Source organism: Paramisgurnus dabryanus, chromosome 3, assembly GCF_030506205.2.
Source record: "Paramisgurnus dabryanus chromosome 3, PD_genome_1.1, whole genome shotgun sequence".
In the NCBI taxonomy this organism is placed as follows: Eukaryota; Metazoa; Chordata; class Actinopteri; order Cypriniformes; family Cobitidae; genus Paramisgurnus; species Paramisgurnus dabryanus.
The window spans coordinates 42,403,056-42,420,963 of NC_133339.1; the positions used below are offsets into that span (position 1 = coordinate 42,403,056).

The window sequence follows — 17,908 nt, forward strand, 5'->3', positions numbered from 1 at the left end:
CTCTGACATTGTTTAATGAAACAAGTAGCCTTGCCCCCAAACCCATGATAAAGGGCGTAACAGTGCTTACCCACCCAACTATGGAAAAACTAGTGCAACTTATGCAATGCCATAATAGTAGTAAACAGGGACCAGGGAACAACTTCTGACTTTGAAACCAAAAAGTGCATCCATCATTCACAGATGTAGGTTCCACAGGGGTTAATAAAGGCCTTCTGTGGCCAATCGATGAGATTTGTTTGGGAGAAATTTATCCATATTTAAAACTTTATGAACCATAATAACTAGCTTTCGGTGCATAACTAACTTTTCCTACTGTGTTGGAGTGGCTTCTATAATCTTTGATGAGAGTGCCGTTACTATGCGTTCACACCAGACGCGAAAGAGGCGGCAAAAAACGCTATTCACGCGTAGTTGGACGCTTGAACATTTTCAGCTTACTGACCCTATCCACGCGTGAATTCATTCGAGACATTCATGGGTAAATTCGCATTATGGGAGCCTGTGGGAATGCGCTAAAGAATACCTACACTGCAAAAAATGATTTTCAAGAAAAAAATCTTAGTATTTTTGTCTTGTTTTCATTAAAAATATCTAAAAATACTTAAAATAAGATGCTTTTCTTGCAATACAAAAAAATATTTTCAAGAAAAACATTTCTTAGTATTTTTGTCTAGTTTTCAGTAAAAATATTTTAAAAAAACGACCCAAGACAATAAGTCTAGTTTTTAGACCAAAAATGTAAAATTCTAGTGATTTAGAAATGTTCAAGATTTTTTTGCTTGTTTTATGCACAAAATCACTTAAATTTGATATTTTTGGTCTTAAAACTAGACTTATTTTCTTGGGTCGTTTTGCTCATCATCTTAATTTAAGAATTTTTTGAAGATTTTACTGAAAACAAGACAAAAATACTAAGAATTTTTTTCTTGAAAATCATTTTTGCAGTGTGATGACCAAAACAACCCAAGGAAATTAATCTAGTTTTTAGATCAAAAATATCAAATTTAAGTGATTTTGGGCATAAAACAAGCAAAAAAAATCTGCCAATGGAGTAAGCAAAAAAATCTTGAAAATTTTTCTTAAACACTAAATTCAAGAAAAATTTGCTTACCCCCTATTTACAAAATCACTTAAATGTGATATTTTTGGTTTAAAAACTAGACTTATTTTCTTCAGTTGTTTTGCTTCTCAAGAAAAGGCATCTTAATTTAAGGATTTTAATATATTTTTACTGAAAACAAGACAAAAATACTAAGAAAATGTTTTCTTGAAAATCATTTTTTGCAGTGTATTCTTATCTTTGCATTGACTTAACATGTACAGGTAAATCACTTGCGCCTGCCGCCTCTTCCACATCTGGTGTGAATGCACAGTTTGTGCACGATGCAGAGTTGGTCAAAAAATGTATTTAGCCCATCATGTGTGTGGCTCATCATGTCAAAATCTGTGTTCGCCACGTCATGTGAACCATGTGCATTACGCGTCATGTCAAAATACCTGCCTGCTGCAGACGTTTCAAAGGGTTTTATGATAAAAGAGACGTTTGCGTTTGCCAGATACTCGCTTAATCTCATATGTAATCAGAGTTTAGCTATAAGTTAGTGTCTTGCGAGTATTGTGTGAATGTGAGTGTCTCTTTAATCATAAACACTTTTGTATTTTGACATCATGAACCACACACTTCGAACACATATTTTGAATTTGCGCCCATCGCAAGAGAAGTCACCGGCCGCCACTGGTTTTAAATATGGATCTTTTTTGCATTGATTACCCCCAGAGGGCATTTATTAACCCCCTACCATTATAAAGCTTGGATGATCAAGGACATTTTCTAATATAACTCGGATTGTGTTCATCTGAAAAAAAAAAATTATATCGAGGATGGCTTGAGGGTGACTAAATCATGGGGAAATTGCCGATTTAGATCTGCTGTGTGTGTGTTTCAGGTGCATAAGGAGTACAGCAAGTGCCTGCGTCATTCATACTGTTGCAGTCGCACCTCGACTACGAGCTCTCATGGATCTCTAAAGAACTCTGCCTTGCGTGCCAACAACCGTTACTATACTGGCAGCCAGGCGCGGCATGCGGCAGTGCATAGACAGGTGACACATGCGCACTGACAGCATCGCAATTTATTCGTAGACTATTTATAGGCTGCTATTAATAGACTAGCGCAGTTATATTCCCCGTAACAATCTTTCACCTCGGGTTGCAGTGTGAAGTGATTACTGCACTTCATCGTAATGAATGTGCGTGTGTTTGTTTCAGAGCCGTATTCGTCGTATGTGGAACGACACGGTGCGAAAGCAGACAGAGTCGTCTTTCATGGCCGGAGACATAAATAGCACTCCAACCCTCAACCGTGGTAAGAGCCTCCTACCCCCCTCCAAATTCCCAAGCATGCACCAGAGGCAAAGCCCATTTCTGTGTTTGTGTGTTATATTACATCATATTATTACACTTTATTTATTAGTCCACTGTAGACATGCTTTTACCTATTAGTAACTTTGCAACAACTAGCTCTCATTTATCAACTAACTCTCGTTAGAGAGGTTTCCATTAGGATTGATGAAACTGAACTAATTTGATATATTTTGCATGAGCTCTGGTAAGACATAATTGCTCCATAGCTGATGTTAGTGGAATAAGTACATATGTGCCACATTTCTCAGGTTGCTTTATGTGTATAAGAATGTGTTTTCAACAACCTATTACACATCGCACATATAAAAATTCTTAATTAAGGTAAAACTGCATGTGTGGGTAGTTTTAAAACAACCTGTATGTAAATGTGTATTTCCATCCATCTATCCATTCTCAAATCGGCATTTCTACTGCACGAGAGGGCTGGAGCATATCCCTGTATTTTAGGCATATTGCTATACACACTGTGTACATTAAGTAAACCAAACGTATAGATTTTAAGATTTTTTTATTAAAATGACATATTATTACATTATAAAATGCAGATTATTAGAGCTCCCGTTCTTTGTGTGTTTTTAAAGCTTTGATTGTGTTTTCATTGCACAATATAATGTGTTCATGTGTCACGTGTAAAAAAACGCGGTATTTTTCACACAATTTACTTATCTGTATAGCGCTGTTTTCATTGTCCTAAAAACGGGCTGATGTCTTCCTTGTTCTATGAAGTCCCTCCTTCAGAAATACGTAATGAGTTCTGATTGTGTAGTTTGTATTGTGTGTTGTGATTCGATAGCTTAGCTGGTGACTGACGTATTCCTGTGGGTGGAGTTTAGTCAAAAAACTGTTCTACTGATGTCATTAAAGCAGGAAGTAGAGGACTGTAGTCCAAACCGGCCATTCGCTGTAGTATTTGAAAAAAGGAATTCTGTTAAGGAAAATATATTGCCTGGAATTGAACATTGAGCTTTATCATTTTACAGGGATTATTTATGCTATTATAGCAACATTACACACTAACTAAAGTTCAAAAAATAGGATCAGAAAGAACGTGACCTTTAACACTTTCCTCGCCATTCACAAGTTATCGCATCAATTAAGAGAAAACATGAGTTTTTATGTTAATCTGTAATACCACGATGATCCACTTTCCCAATTTATAAAAAATGTAGCAATTTTTTTTTACTCTGTGTATGTTTTGATAATTGTTTTGAATCTGATCTCTAATAAAATTCCTTCACAAAAATGCAATTATTTCAGAGTTTTGCTAAAAATATATATATTTTTAAGAAAAATACCCATATTTAAGAGTTTATAAGCAGAAAAGAAAATATAGAAAGGATGAAACGTTTTTTCCCCGTTTTGTTTGTTTGTTTTTGTTTGTTTAAAAATCAAAGGGTCTGTTCTTCCATTTAATATATTTGTATGTTTATATATTTTTAGAAGAACATTTTCCAGGAAGGCATTTTGTGAAACTTTTGTGAAAATCAATATATATATATATATATATATATATATATATATATATATATATATATATATATATATATATATATATATATATATATATATATATATATATATATGCTGGTGAGCAACTTTTCAAAAAAAAGGCTGGCGGGGAATGACTTAAGAGATGTCACCATAATTTTATTATTATTATTATTATTATTATTATTATTAAACATTAGATTTTATTTTTCTGATTGCAGAAAATAAAATTTTTTGAAATTATTATTATTATTATTATGAAACAGTAGATTTTAATTTTCTGATTGCAATTGAGTTGTTTTCGAAAGGCTAGTTTAAATAAATGTGACCCTGGACCACAATACCAGTAATAAGGGTCAATTTTGAGATTGAAATGAATACATCGTCTGAAATAAGCTTTCCATTGATGTAAGGTTTGTTAGGACAGGACAACTATTTGAAAATCTGGAATCTGAGGGTTTAAAAAAATTGTCTTTAAAATTTTCCAAATGAAGTCTTTAGCACTTGCATCCACTCACAAAATAAAGTTTTAATATGTTTACGATAGGAAATTTACAAAATATTTATTTTTACATAATATTCTAATGAGTTTTGGCATAAAAAGAAACATCTATAATTTTGACCCATACAATGCTTTGTTGGCTTTTGCTACAAATACTGTATACTCATGCCCCTTATGACGGTCACAAATGCTTATTTTTAAACAAGCAAGAAAGTTTTGAGCTACATTTTCACCCACCAAATTTTAAGTATAATTTGATTGCTCGTACCACAACCCCTGTAATTTTCCAAATTTCAATACCCCAGCGGTGTGCAGCAAAGGAAGAAACGAGACGTTTATAGCGAGAAAGAGAAAGTGAGAGGCTGCATATTCCATCAGCACCTCTGGAGTGCAATGTCACCATCATTCCTATCATCACAGGGATCAGTGTTTGTGGGAGGAGTGGAGGGGGCGACGGCAGAGAGGCAGCAGCTAAATCAACCGCCAGTTTTTATGCTAATTCTATCCATTTTGTTTTTAATGAAGTGATTAGGTGGCGAACGAACGGGGGGTAATTACTCTAATTGAGGAGAATGACAGGACCGTCCTCGCTGCAGTGAGCCGATTGTTGCTTTCCGGGGACTTTAATCAAGGCGGGAGAGAGAAAGAAAGAGACGGAGAGGCACATCTGAACCATATAGCTGCGAAAAAAATTCAATGGAAAAAGAAGAATAGATTTTAGAGAGAGGAAATGGGTTTTTTGCACCGTTGGATAAAAGTTTCGTGGATGTTGGAGAAGTGAATGGCAGTCGGGAGTAGAGACGGAGGGTAATGAAAGGGTGTGTCTACGCGCACCACTGTCTTTATCAGATTCATCTCCTATCTCTCTCATTTCCCACTTCACTAACGTGTGAAGTCGTTTTTTTCCCCTCTAAGAGTCGTTGTCATACCTCCACTTCGCTCCCGCCGGCCTAGATTTTCCTCATTCAAGCTGCGTCTGCATTTTACACGAGACCTTTCTGACAGATATTTCCAAGAATTAAAGAAATGTCCGTGGTTCGGTGCAAATGAAGGAATGTTGAATGTATTTGCTGAATAATTACCTCAGAAATCATTTCAACTTGCCCCTTATAGTTAGGAAAATGCGTAAAAGTAAAGCTTGTACTTTTGTTAAAGAAGTGGCATGAATTATTCAGTATAAAAAGCCATTTATTTAAGCTGTAAAGTTGATAAATTGTCCTCTATGAGTTGCCAGTATGTTTCTAGGTGGATCAACTTGGTGCATGCAAACTGTGTTTTTAAGAATACATTTAATTTTTTGTAAGTAATATATACATATATAACAGTATAAACATGGCTCTCGCAAATGATAAACTTTATAAATAGTTATTTATTTTTAAATTATGTGTATTTGTGCGATTATTATTAACAAGAATATTATCATTCATGTGTGATTTCTTCTGCTTTCCCATAAAAATATCTGATTTTATACTAGTGTGTTGTTTTAATGTTTACTGCCTGTCCTTGGTACTTTTGTAAGAGCCTCACCGCAATCGTAATCTTACCGTAACTGTTGGATGAGTTGAAATCATCGTTTCGTTATATTGAGTCAAACTTAACAATTTATTTAACTCTGAATATATCTTAAAAGCCCAGAAATGTGCGTAGTTTATGCATGCAAGAGAGCGAGCGTGCATCTTAAATGAATTCTCGAGGCGGTCCTATCTGATAGATGATAGCACAAGACCGCAAGGTTGAACTTTGCCTCAGTCCACTCGATGTCACAGTGGCCTCGTTTTAATTTCATGCCATTTCTGTCGGAAAGCCCCGGGCTGCAGCTCTACGTGTGCATTATGGGCCATACCGAATGTTTCATTTCTCTGAGTCACATTTGTCTACTAGAAGTTCACATTTCACTGGGAAATGAACCTACATTTCAATGGCTGCTCTGTGGAACTACATAATAGCGAACATTACCATTTCCCTTCCAATGACTCCATCTGACAGTGAGGCATGGTATTACGCTCCATGGCTACTCTTCAAATACATTTCGGCTTCACTTCAAATAAACACTTCATCAAACCAACCATTACGACAATTCGGCATAATATTAGGGTGTTTTTGTTCAAATGTCAGGAGCAAACATGAAGTGCTTTCTGTTCAACTTTTTGTAAACTTTTTTGCTCGCATTGCTATTATTATTCTCAAAACAAAATAGATTATCTCAGTCCTGGATGCTGGTCAGTACTGATTGTTTTTTATTTACAGTTTTTTATTTATAGTGAATATATGCACATTATAGCACACTCCCTTGTAGCTTACTGTTTAAAGAGTAACTAAACCCTAAACCAACTTTTTTTAGTTAATGATCTGTAAGAATGATGCTTTATTAGTGCTGTTCATTGATTTTAGTAATTTTTTTTGACATTTGGATATAAAGTGTTTCAATACTACAATATATGGTGTAAAAACGTCTGAGTGCTGCCCTCTTCAGGTTGAACGGTGGCTACTGCAGTTGAATTTTCCCATTGGATGTTGGGTCCAAAAATGACTCGTGACGTAAGCAGGTTCAAGCTCACCACGCCCTTGTTACGATCTCACCACACACTTGGTACAGCTTAGTTCGTCCCCTCTATCTCCGTTGGGATTTGCCCACTTTTCTTGCATTTTTCAAATATTGCCAGCGGGTGGAGTCAGGCTCTGACCAGGGGTTTAGTTACGCTTTAAAGAGTAATATTTGGCAATATTTGAAAAATGCAAGAAAAGTGGGCAGACCCCAATGGAGATAGAGGCGACGAACTGAGCTCGTACCAAGGGTGTGGTGAGATCGTAACAAGTGCCTGGTGAGCTTGAACCTGCTTACGTCACGTAGTACCGCTTACATCACGCAGTACCGCAACATCCAATAGGAAAATTCAACTGCAGTAGCCACGGTTCAACCTGAAGAGGGCAGCACTCAGACGTTTTTACACCATATATTGTAGCATTGAAATACTTTATATCCAAATGTCAAAAAAGTTTTTGTTAAGGGCTATTGTAGAAACATGACGGCAACTTCCATGTAAGCGGACCCGCGGTGTATGTAGATGAAAACGACTCATTCTAAGGTCTTTGTACACCACTGATAATATAGTTATGTGTATTATATTGCATTTATGTCAAGAGATCCTTCTAAAAGTTACACAATGCACCTTTTAATATAGAATTTAAAGTACGATTTAAGGAGAGTCACAGCAATTATTGGCATTTGTATTTTTAAGTGTTTTGTTTGTTTGTTTGTTTGTAGCTACGATGGGGAACCATCTTCTGACCAATCCTGTGCTGCAGACTCGCACAGGCACCTCCCCATACAACACCCTGTTGGCTGAGACATTTACTCCACCCTCACCTGGGGTCTTCAACTCCACAGGTGAGTTTGGGTTGATTTTACAATAGTAATCGTATTGATGGCTCAATCGTATTGAAAAGCCTTAAGATCATTCAGTATCGAAAACCTTAATCAATACGATTGAGGACGATCGATGCAAATTAATCCACAGATTAAGGGGGTGGTATTATCCCCTTCTGACATCAGAAGGGGAGACAAATTTCAATGAGCTATTTTTTCACATGCTTGCAGAGAATGGTTTACCAAAACTAAGTTACTGGGTTGATCTTTTTCACATGTTTATAGAAGCACAGGGGACACAATTATAGCACTTAAACATGTACATGAAGTCAGATTTTCATGATATGTCCCCTTTAAAGGGTTTTGCATCTGAACTCTTCAATGCTTTCCTAACCAAAATAAAGCTAAATGGAGATTTGCTTCTCAGATTTTTCTGGTAAGCAAAACAAAGACTCACATTGTGTAATCTACAAATCTCTGCTCTGGAGTGTAAGAACCTTAAAAATGTTGCAAACCAGCGAATACGATGCTGGAGACTTCAACACAAGTCTTGATTTGCTTTCCATTTACAGTAATTGCCGTCTATAAGATCTGAGCTATGCCATCCACTTACAGGGTACTCTATACACTTACTGAATGGCAAAAATTGTCTCTTATTGTTTCTGAGGTCTATTAAAAGATCCGAGACACAATTCATTCTTAAATTACATATTCCTTTGAACCCTAATAAGTCTCTCGAGGAACCTTGGGCAACAAATTGTTCCTGCGGGATGTGCTTATTATTTTACGTGCTCAGCGTTTCCTTGTTTCTGAATGTCGTTGACGGCATTCATGTGCAGCCATAAAGCCTGCACACTTATGTGCATATGCTGCTTGTGTGTGGGGAGGTCGCTACGTCTGCATGTGTGTTTACACCCTGTCGGTCTGTCACTGCGATTCTGAGAGGTGGACATGGGCCGGCCATCTGGCCAGTGTTTTAATATCGCCTTCTGGAGAGACAGACCAGAGCATCGATTAAAGCTAAGGCTGAAGTTGAGTGACTGACAGCGGAGCAAGAAAGGGGAGCGTCCCCTGGAGATTTGACACAGAGCATCGGCACGGCTCTGCCCACGCCGTGCACACTCATATGCTAGGCTAGTCCGTAGGTTTCTCTCTTGCCATTTCGTTCTTCTTCGTGTGCAGCTTGAGAGACAGCGAGTGAGAAAGATAGATGCGATTCCCGTGTCGGTGGGGTGAAATTTAAGACAGCGTCTCTGTTGAATATTTTAAACGTTCCCTCTTTCTGTGTAATGTGTCAAGCTGACGGTGCGCCACTCGGCACGATTTGGCTCAGCTGAGAAGACATTTTTAGAATGCTTATGGAGAGGAAGTCGAAGGAGGGCCTCATTAGAATGTCTAATTACTCTCTCTTTCTGCACAGAGGAGCGTTGATTAAAATCATACCGGGCATTAATATTTAAACCCTGCACGCCTTGCTCTGTGCCACCGCATGCATCTCCTGAGTTCAGTTCACGCAGGCGAAATGTGGGAATATCACAACATGTTTAGTGTATGAAAGCTTGCGTAAAATAAAGTGTTTTGTCATGGCTTGTAAATTACCACATTAAGGCAAGATTAAGAAATAAGGCAGTTTTTTAAACATCCAAATTAAAGAAAAAAGCACTGCTATTAAACTCTCTGTCTAAAGATTGGTGCACTTAAACTTCCCAATTTAACCATCCTATTATCTTTGAGGTCAATTTGAAGTTTAATGTCTGTGAAAACATGATTGACATTATTTTTTGCTTCAGATTCTTAAGACTTGTCCTAATTTAATGAGGAAAAGTCAGTAAACCAAAAATTTTCATGATGATTTTTTTTATGTCCTCTACATATTTTGTAGCATCTGTGTTCTTTGGGGTCATTTTGACCCCAGGCTCTTTAAGCTGTATACAACATCAATATTTATGTACATTTGTTTGAGTTGTTTTGGGGTGATATTGAGGTCACTATAACATGCTATAATTATATAATATTCACACATTTTATACATTCAATTTGTAAATATTATAAATATTCAATATTCAAAAATCGTCCCTTAGTTTCAGAGATATAACTTAAAAACCACACTGCGAGAACCACCGATAGTTCACATGATCCTAATTATCATGAGAACTTTGATATTTCTGTGCCGTGGTGAAGGGAAAAACATACTTCTTATGGTTTACACGGGCAGAGCAAACATATGAAAGCCTGAACAGAAGCCTACTAAACCATTTCTCTTTATGCTCTCTGGGGTCTCTTTTTATGCTCATTCTCAATTGAAAATGGCCTCTCTAATCAAATGTTTTCTGTCAATGACATTTTGTCATTTATTCACCGTATCCCCCAGGGTTAAATAAGTCCATCCATACCTTTCTCATCTCCGAGCCTACACTGGGTTGCTCATTTTGGCAGTGTACAAGTTTGTTTTTCTTGAGGTCAAATTCATGTTACTATCCTAATATTCTTATAAATTTCCAATTTTAGGTCAACCAGTGAGATTTTATGGTGATTTGCAAATATGTCCATAGACGTGCAATAGGTATTCTGTATGTGTAAGGGGTGGGGAGTGAGGGGTGGTGGGTGGAGAGTTTGTCCCTGTCCCAAATGGCACACTCTGGAGTTGTGGTCCTCCTCAGAGTCCACACTTTGATGACATCATGTAGTTCAGACTTTAGGGACCCTTGATGTGAGTCCACATGGGTGCAACAGAGTCGTATTTTGGGACAGACTCAAGTGTCACGCCAGAAATAGGAAGAGAAGTTGCCCGTCAGTGTGAACTCCTCCCTTCCGTCGTCTGATTGGTCCGATTGCTCTTTCGCAAGGACTTCTGGGTTGGTGAAGTGCGTGAAGCCTGCTGCAGTACCGGCTTCGCCGAAGACCGTATCAAGGGGGCAAAGGGGGCACTGATGAGCACACTTTGAAGTGTACAAATGACAAATGGGACACCCTACAGACTCGTAGACTAAGCGAGCATGCACAATTTAAGGCCATGAGACCGAAAGTCCACATGAAGTGCGCCATTTGGGACAGGGCCAACATTTAAAGGGCTTTTTAAGTAGTCAACAAAGATATAAATTCCCTGACACAAACCTTTTAGTAAAAAAATTATATTCTGTAGTTTTAAAATGCTGGGGTCAAATTGACCTCAGTGGGTAACAAATGTTTTTAGATATTAGGGTAACAGGAGAGTTCAAAGAATTAAGAATGAGGTACTGATCTTAAACTCTCCAATTTAAAGAATGAGGTACTAATCTTAAAGGAGCTAATTTAAAGAATGAGGCACTGATCTTAAACTTCCTAGTCTCAAGAATGAGGCACTGAGCTTAAATCCCTAGTCTAAAGAGTGGGGAACTGATCATTAACTCTTCAATCTAAACAGTGGGGAACACCTTTAAACTCCCCAACATAAAGAATGACAGACTGATCATTACTCTCCAATCTAAAGAATGAGGCACAGATTTTAAACTCCCCAATCTAAAGAAATAGCCACTGATCTTAAACTCACCAATCTAAGTAATGAGTCACTGATCTTAAACTCACCAATCTAAAGAATGGGTCACTGATCTTAAACTCCCCAACATAAAGAATGATAGACTGATCATTAACTCTCCAATCTAAAGAATGAGACACAGATTTTAAATTCCCCAATCTAAAAAATAGGCACTAATCCTAAACTCCCAAATCTAAAGAATGAAGCACTGATCTTAAACTCACCAATCTAAAGAATGGGGCACTGATCATTACCTCTCCAATCTAAAGGATGTGGCACTCATCTTAAACCAGTAACAGTAAAAATGATTTAGGGTTACATGATCATATTTTACTGCAAATGCTTCAGTTAAACAGATAACTATTTTAACAGTTTCTTGAGTGTGACTGAATTTTATGCTGGCATGAATTTTGTGGGCATGACAGAATAAAGAAGACATAAATTATTGATGATCTTGTGTGATAAAATTAAATCACAGCTATTTTTCCTCTTCTTTTTGATTTTGCCCTCACCCGACCATACCGTGGATCCGCAGGAACTTTCCGTGACCCAAGTAAGACACTTCTTTTCTCACACTCTGTTCGCCTTATAGCCCTTTTCTGTTTTTATTGGCTAATTTTGCAGAATGATAACCTCTTCAGGTGTGCAATGAAGCCTTATGTTTCTATGTACACAATTTACGGCCCTGGTAATAACTTGCCTCTGTCCACAAGCCTATTAATCTTGAGCTGGAAGTTGCTTTTCCCCATTATTGATTAAATCCCAGATTCTCTTGCTGTGATACCCTATCTTGATTAAAACAGGTAATGAAGTGTTCATTTTTCCATCCTCTTTCTCATTTACTTACCTCCTCTCATTTGCTCTCTCTACAGAGAGCACACTGTCTAAGAATCGAGATCATGGAGGCATGGAGACTCTACCCCTGAATGGGAACTTCAACAACAGCTATTCTCTGCGTGGCGTCGGCAGTTCTGGTGGTGCCGGGGGCAGCTGTGACTTCCTTGGAGGTGGTGGCAGAGACAGTCCCCCACCGTTACTCAACCCACGAGGTTCAGAAACTCTCGGCGGGATACAGCGGAACATCTCTGATGCAGCAGCATTTGAGAAGATGATCATATCGGAATTAGTGCACAATAATCTACGAGGGGGCGGAGGGGCTGGGGATAGAACATGTGGCAGCCTGGTCAGAGGACATGGCCACATGGGCATGGGGCGGAGCGGGGGCGGGCCTGAGCCAGTGATAGGCATGGAGGCCGATGAAGATTTTCGTTCAAGAGAAGCACGCCAACGCACACCGCAGGACGTGGAAATGCTCTATAAAGCTCTCGAGGAGCCCTTGCTGCTGCAGCAAGCCCAATCCGTGCTCTACCAGAGCGACCCAGAAGAATCCGAAAGCTACACGGGTGACCTAACAGAAAGTTTGGGCCACAGTGGTCACAGCGGTCAAAGTGCAGCTGGCCAGGGCCGCAACGGAGCCCCCGATTCACCTGCGCGGGACTCCCTTTACACCAGCATCACTAACCTGCGAGATTCGCCGTACCCCGACAGCAGCCCGGAGCCACTAGAGGTGGTTCCACGCTCGGCCCAGCCTCCAGAGGAGCTCTACTATAGCTCGGGCCGGCCCGCCATAGGCTCCCGCGGAGCCCCAATGCAGACCTTTTACCAGGCTCCACCAAGGAGACCTAGCACTGAAGCCCACCCTGCTCCTGAGCCCCCCCACAGCGAGGGAGATGGACAGATGCAGTTGGTCACCAGCCTGTGACAACGACAAAGAGGTGGAGGAGGAAGTGGACCACAGGGTTTGACGCAAAGTGCCGACGACAATGGATTCCTCTCCTGTCTCTGATGCCCACCGTGTGTCTAGTTGCCTTTTTACACTTTCCTTTGTTTAGAAGTGAGAGTTAAGGAAAGCCTAAACAGAGAGAGCAAGAGAGAGGTTTGTCTCCATGGCAGCAAGGGTAACCACTCTAACTCTCTCATCAGCAACATTTTTCCTCCCTCCTCAGACTGATATATATGGTAAAAACACCTAGTCCAGCCATCTGCCTTCTCTCAGTGGACCGTCAGCTCTCATTTTTTCATGATCATTCTCAACCTGCTCTGGCATTTGTGTCTGTGTTTATTTCTCATCAGGTCTTAAAAATGTTGCTTTGTAATTCCTCACCCTCTCTTTTTTTTCTCTTGTCTCTTTTCATTATTATTTGATGAGAGCTGTTACGGGAGAAGATGGGGCTGTGTCATTATACTACAACGTGACAAAGAAACTCTTTGAAAGCTCTTCAGTGTTGCCAAAAATAACTGTTTTTGAGCCAGAACATAAACTGGAATCTACTCACACACACACACTGTCTCTCCCTCACAGAAGTGCTTGTTACCGAACATCAAGGGTATGAACACACATGCTCCTGAAAAAAGAAAACAAGGACTTTTGTTCAGAAACAGGTAGCAGGAAGCTGCCTCAGTGGAGTTGCCTTTATTTCTCTCTCTGAACTCACTCTTCTGTATAGATCAACCACGGAGACCGGGAACTAAGGGGGAGGGTTAGGACACAACCCATCGTCAGCCGGTTGTGCGAAGCTGCTCGACCGTGGGACCTCTCAGAGCAATGAATGAAACTTTGTAGGATTTTGTTCTGACTTATCTCAGACCCACAGATGAGGGCAAATGACTGGACCTGCCTTCTGAATCACCGATGGATGTTTTAGGTGGACTACATGCCGTTTCACCTATGTGTTATTGTGGCTAGAGGAATTTTTTTGCTACCGCTCCAGCCGTCCAACCACTGTACATACAATCCACACAAAAGTAAAAGCAAGTCTTATTCCTGTACATAGATAAACCAGATGAACAAAAGCAACAAAAAAGCATCAAGTACTATGAAAATAGAAACAATTCTTGTACCGCAACTGAAATTGAAAAGTCGAAAATAAAAATGTTTTGAAGTTTGTGACCCGAACGACACCGCAGTCTCTCTCCATCTTTCTTTCGCTCCCTCTGGCCCCCATTCGCCTCTGCCTCGGAGCGCTGCAGTGCCGGAAAATCTAATTGTCTGCCAAGAGACAGCGAAAGAGAGCCAGAAAGACGGAAAGCGAAGGATTTTACATACCAACGAGATCTATTCTGGCACAATTTTTATGTAATATAACCCATTACATGTTGGTAATGTTTGACCTTCAACATTCCCAGACAGAAAGTGCTTAACATGAATGCAAGGGGAATACACTGTGCCTCAGGGGTGCACCGGTGCATTGTGGGTTGACTGACAGCAGCCATAATGTAGGTTACGGTTTATCTGGAAGATGTAATAGATATCAGATGAATAGAATACGAAGTGTTTAGACGAACAAAAAATCGAGAACACGTATTCAGTGGCGAACCCTAGATTGTATTCGACTGTTTTTACATACCAGTATCAGCTGTTGTTTCTGAAACTGGTGCGACAGTTGACTTGCGATTTGTATGTCTGAATGTGAACCTTTGAATGCCTGTGAATCAACAGTATGTACGTGTGCGTATTTCAGAGGCTATTTTTACTGGGTTAGATGGACACGTATAGCTGAAGTAAATCTATATCTATTTATGAGCTCAATAGAAGCTTCCATCTAAAAGACTTTGTTCAAGGTATTTTAAGTGTTGTTATTTTGCCAGAAACGAACAGGATTAGCATTCACTGAGTGACAGAAACATCTGACCAATGAGACACGGCCACATGCAAATGATCTCCGTAGCCTGTCGAACAAAAGAGAGGTATTTACGAGTGCTCCACCCATCTGAAGTCTACTGAATCTTTTTCACGTTTGATGTTTTATTTATTAATATTTATTTGTCTGTTTTGATTTATTTATGCACATATTCATTTATTCAAGTGTGGTTTTCATTCTGCAGTGTGTACCGAGCATATGTGAGGATGATGAGAGATGGAAAGTGAAGAGAGAGAGAGAGAGGGGGGAATATACATGTTTAATGCAAGTCAGTTATGGAGGCAATGTGTGAAGCTACTGTAGGCTCCAGCGAGCTCGCTGGAGGACACGGATGGTCTCCTTACACTCACTATCAGAGGTAGATAACATTGTGCATCCCGAATGCGCTACCTGTAATTCAAAACACCACCTGTACTCTTTACACACTGCAAGAAGCCGTTTTCTTAATCAGTGTTTTTGAGTTGATCTCAGTATAAATATCAAAGCATCCTTGAAACAAGATAAATATACTGGAGAAGCAAAATTGCTGGATTTTGAGACCTCTTAAGACCTACTTGATACTGATTGGTCGATCTCGGCATTCTGCGGTCAGATATTTTTGAATAATGAATATAATTGACTGTTGTCCCTGGCAACCAATTTCCAACACTGTGCTCTTTTACTGTATGCCGCTCTGCCGCCTCTTTCGTTGCGAATAATTAAATAATTTCAGCTTAAATTGATATTTGATGTCAATTTATTTATTTATATAGTAAATAGTGTTGGCAAATAACAAGCAGGGTTTATTTTCATATTAACCCTTGGTTGTTTATGCGTAAAACAAGATAAATAAATGCCAACGTGGTAAGAAAAATGCTCAAGCTAACTTTGATATTTAATTCAAGATATATTGTAGTCATATTATTACACAATTTTGCTTCTCGTGTATCTTGTTTCAAGGATGTTATACTGGAAAACAAGACATGGGTAGTGATGAAGCAAATAATTTTTCTCAAGTCTTCTTAAGGGACGTGTGTGCAATCCGTTGCATGGTGACTTTTACTGATTGACACTACAGTAGGTGCTTTTGTCTTGGCCAGCGGGTGGTTAGTACACCCAGTCCTACGTTTAGGGCAGAAGCACGTACCGTCAGCTTTTCTTTAAAACGATGACCTGAACATTTTGTTTTATGTTGATGGGTCGGACCAGTTTGGACTGGTCAGCGGGTTTGACCGTTTGAATGTATTGTCATAACACATAATGGTTAGCTGGCTCTCTGAGACTAAGGTGCTCTCTGTGGATATCTGCTCCTGAGTCATGGCCCTCTGCCCACCTGACACAACACGCTGCTGTTTTACCCTTCTGCATTGGTTGCCGGGGTAAAAGGCTGTTTACGTCCCTCTTTCTCTCCCTGGAGATGCCCGATGTGCGTCATGTTTTGTGAAGCTCTCCGTTTTCTGCCCTTGCACGGTTCGTTTCCCATCATCATTTCTGCTCCCCACCCCATCGCCCACATCGTTCCCCCAATTCCTGCTTAGCTCGCTGAATTGTTTTACACAGCTTTCCTGGTTAAGCGTTAATGTGGGAAGATTTGTTATGTTAGTCAAAGGCTTTGTTTACTGAAGGGCTGAAGGGATAATATAGTACAGCATTGAATATGTTGATAATGACAGTGATTACGCGCCGTAGTAAACTGCTAGACTAAAGCCCGCTCCGAGGGACTGCTACCACTTCCAAAATCCCCATACAACCCCTGATTATCATAATAATACTAAGAGCTATAATCTAGCAGAGTCAACCCACCATGCGCTCACTCTCTGGGTTTCTCTTTTTGTCTTTTTTCCCCTCTCGCTCTTTGAGAGCACTCACATTCGCTGTTCTCTGGATATGAAAGGAGTCGCCCTGTTCTGCTCTGCATATCGGCCTCATTTTCTTCACTTTGAAACGGAGAGGTGAAGCACGAGTACACGCCGGATGAGTTTTTCCTGCAACCGTTTTTGAGAAAAATCTCAGTAAAGAGGCCTTTAAAGACCCCATGAAATCACTTGACGTGCTGCGTTCATATACAAAGACTTTTTTAAAATAGCCTTTAGTTTATATAACAGACATTAATTGTGATTTGCTACTTGCTGTCACCTGAGACATGTTTAGAAGAGAAGTTTAATGCACAAACGTCTGGATGTGCCTTAATGAAAAAAATTGCTTTGTTTCTTGAAAAAAAAAAGCCTTTTGCATGCACTGTAAAAATGAAGTGATTAATAAGTCATTTCAACATACGTTTTGGCATTACTTTAACATACAAAATTAAATTAGGCCATGTCAGGTACATTACTAGCCCAAATTTAATATAGTAAATTTAAATAATTTGTTTAACTTAACAGTTTGATTTTGATGCAAATTTGCATGACAGCGCATATTCGAAAAAGGTGACTTAAGCCATATCCACCCGAAGCCTGAGCTTTCCGTATTCGATCTATTACTTTTCTAGTTCTAAAAAAGTCTGTAAACACGTAAATACAAAGTAACGCGTTACTGTAATTCCACTACATTTAGTGGTAACGAGCATTTCTTTTTTTTTTAAATCAAGTAATGCAGTAAGTTTGTTACTTGCAGACAAGACATTTCAGATCTAACTTGATCCAGTTTCAAAAATTAGCAATTAATGGCTTCCAAAATGTAGGATCAATCAGGACAAAGTACCAATAGCATACCGTACAAACATATTTACGTATTCAGCTAAACACATCTCTGTATGGACGTGCTCTTGCTAGCAGGCCGTGCTTTAAAGAACACAAGCACAAAAATCTAATTTCCTTTATGACCAACACAATTTAACTCATTCCCCGCCAGCAATTTTTTGACAAGTTTCACAAAATGCCTTCCAGGAAAATTTTCATCTAAAAATATATGAACATACAAATATATCAAAT

The 17,908-nt window shown here is 39.2% G+C and overlaps 1 protein-coding gene across 1 annotated transcript in view; it reads left to right on the plus strand.

Moving 5' to 3' along the window:
* The window catches only part of adgrl1a (adhesion G protein-coupled receptor L1a), a 224,443-nt gene extending 207,291 nt beyond the window's left edge, over positions 1–17,152 (plus strand). Inside the window, exons 21-25 of the mRNA XM_065263107.2 lie at positions 1,950–2,105; positions 2,272–2,368; positions 7,683–7,805; positions 11,834–11,851; positions 12,171–17,152. Coding sequence (XP_065119179.1) covers positions 1,950–2,105; positions 2,272–2,368; positions 7,683–7,805; positions 11,834–11,851; positions 12,171–13,060 — 1,284 coding nt within the window. The 3' untranslated portion in view covers positions 13,061–17,152. The remainder of the gene's footprint in view (positions 1–1,949; positions 2,106–2,271; positions 2,369–7,682; positions 7,806–11,833; positions 11,852–12,170) is intronic.
* Positions 17,153–17,908: the final 756 nt, after the last annotated feature.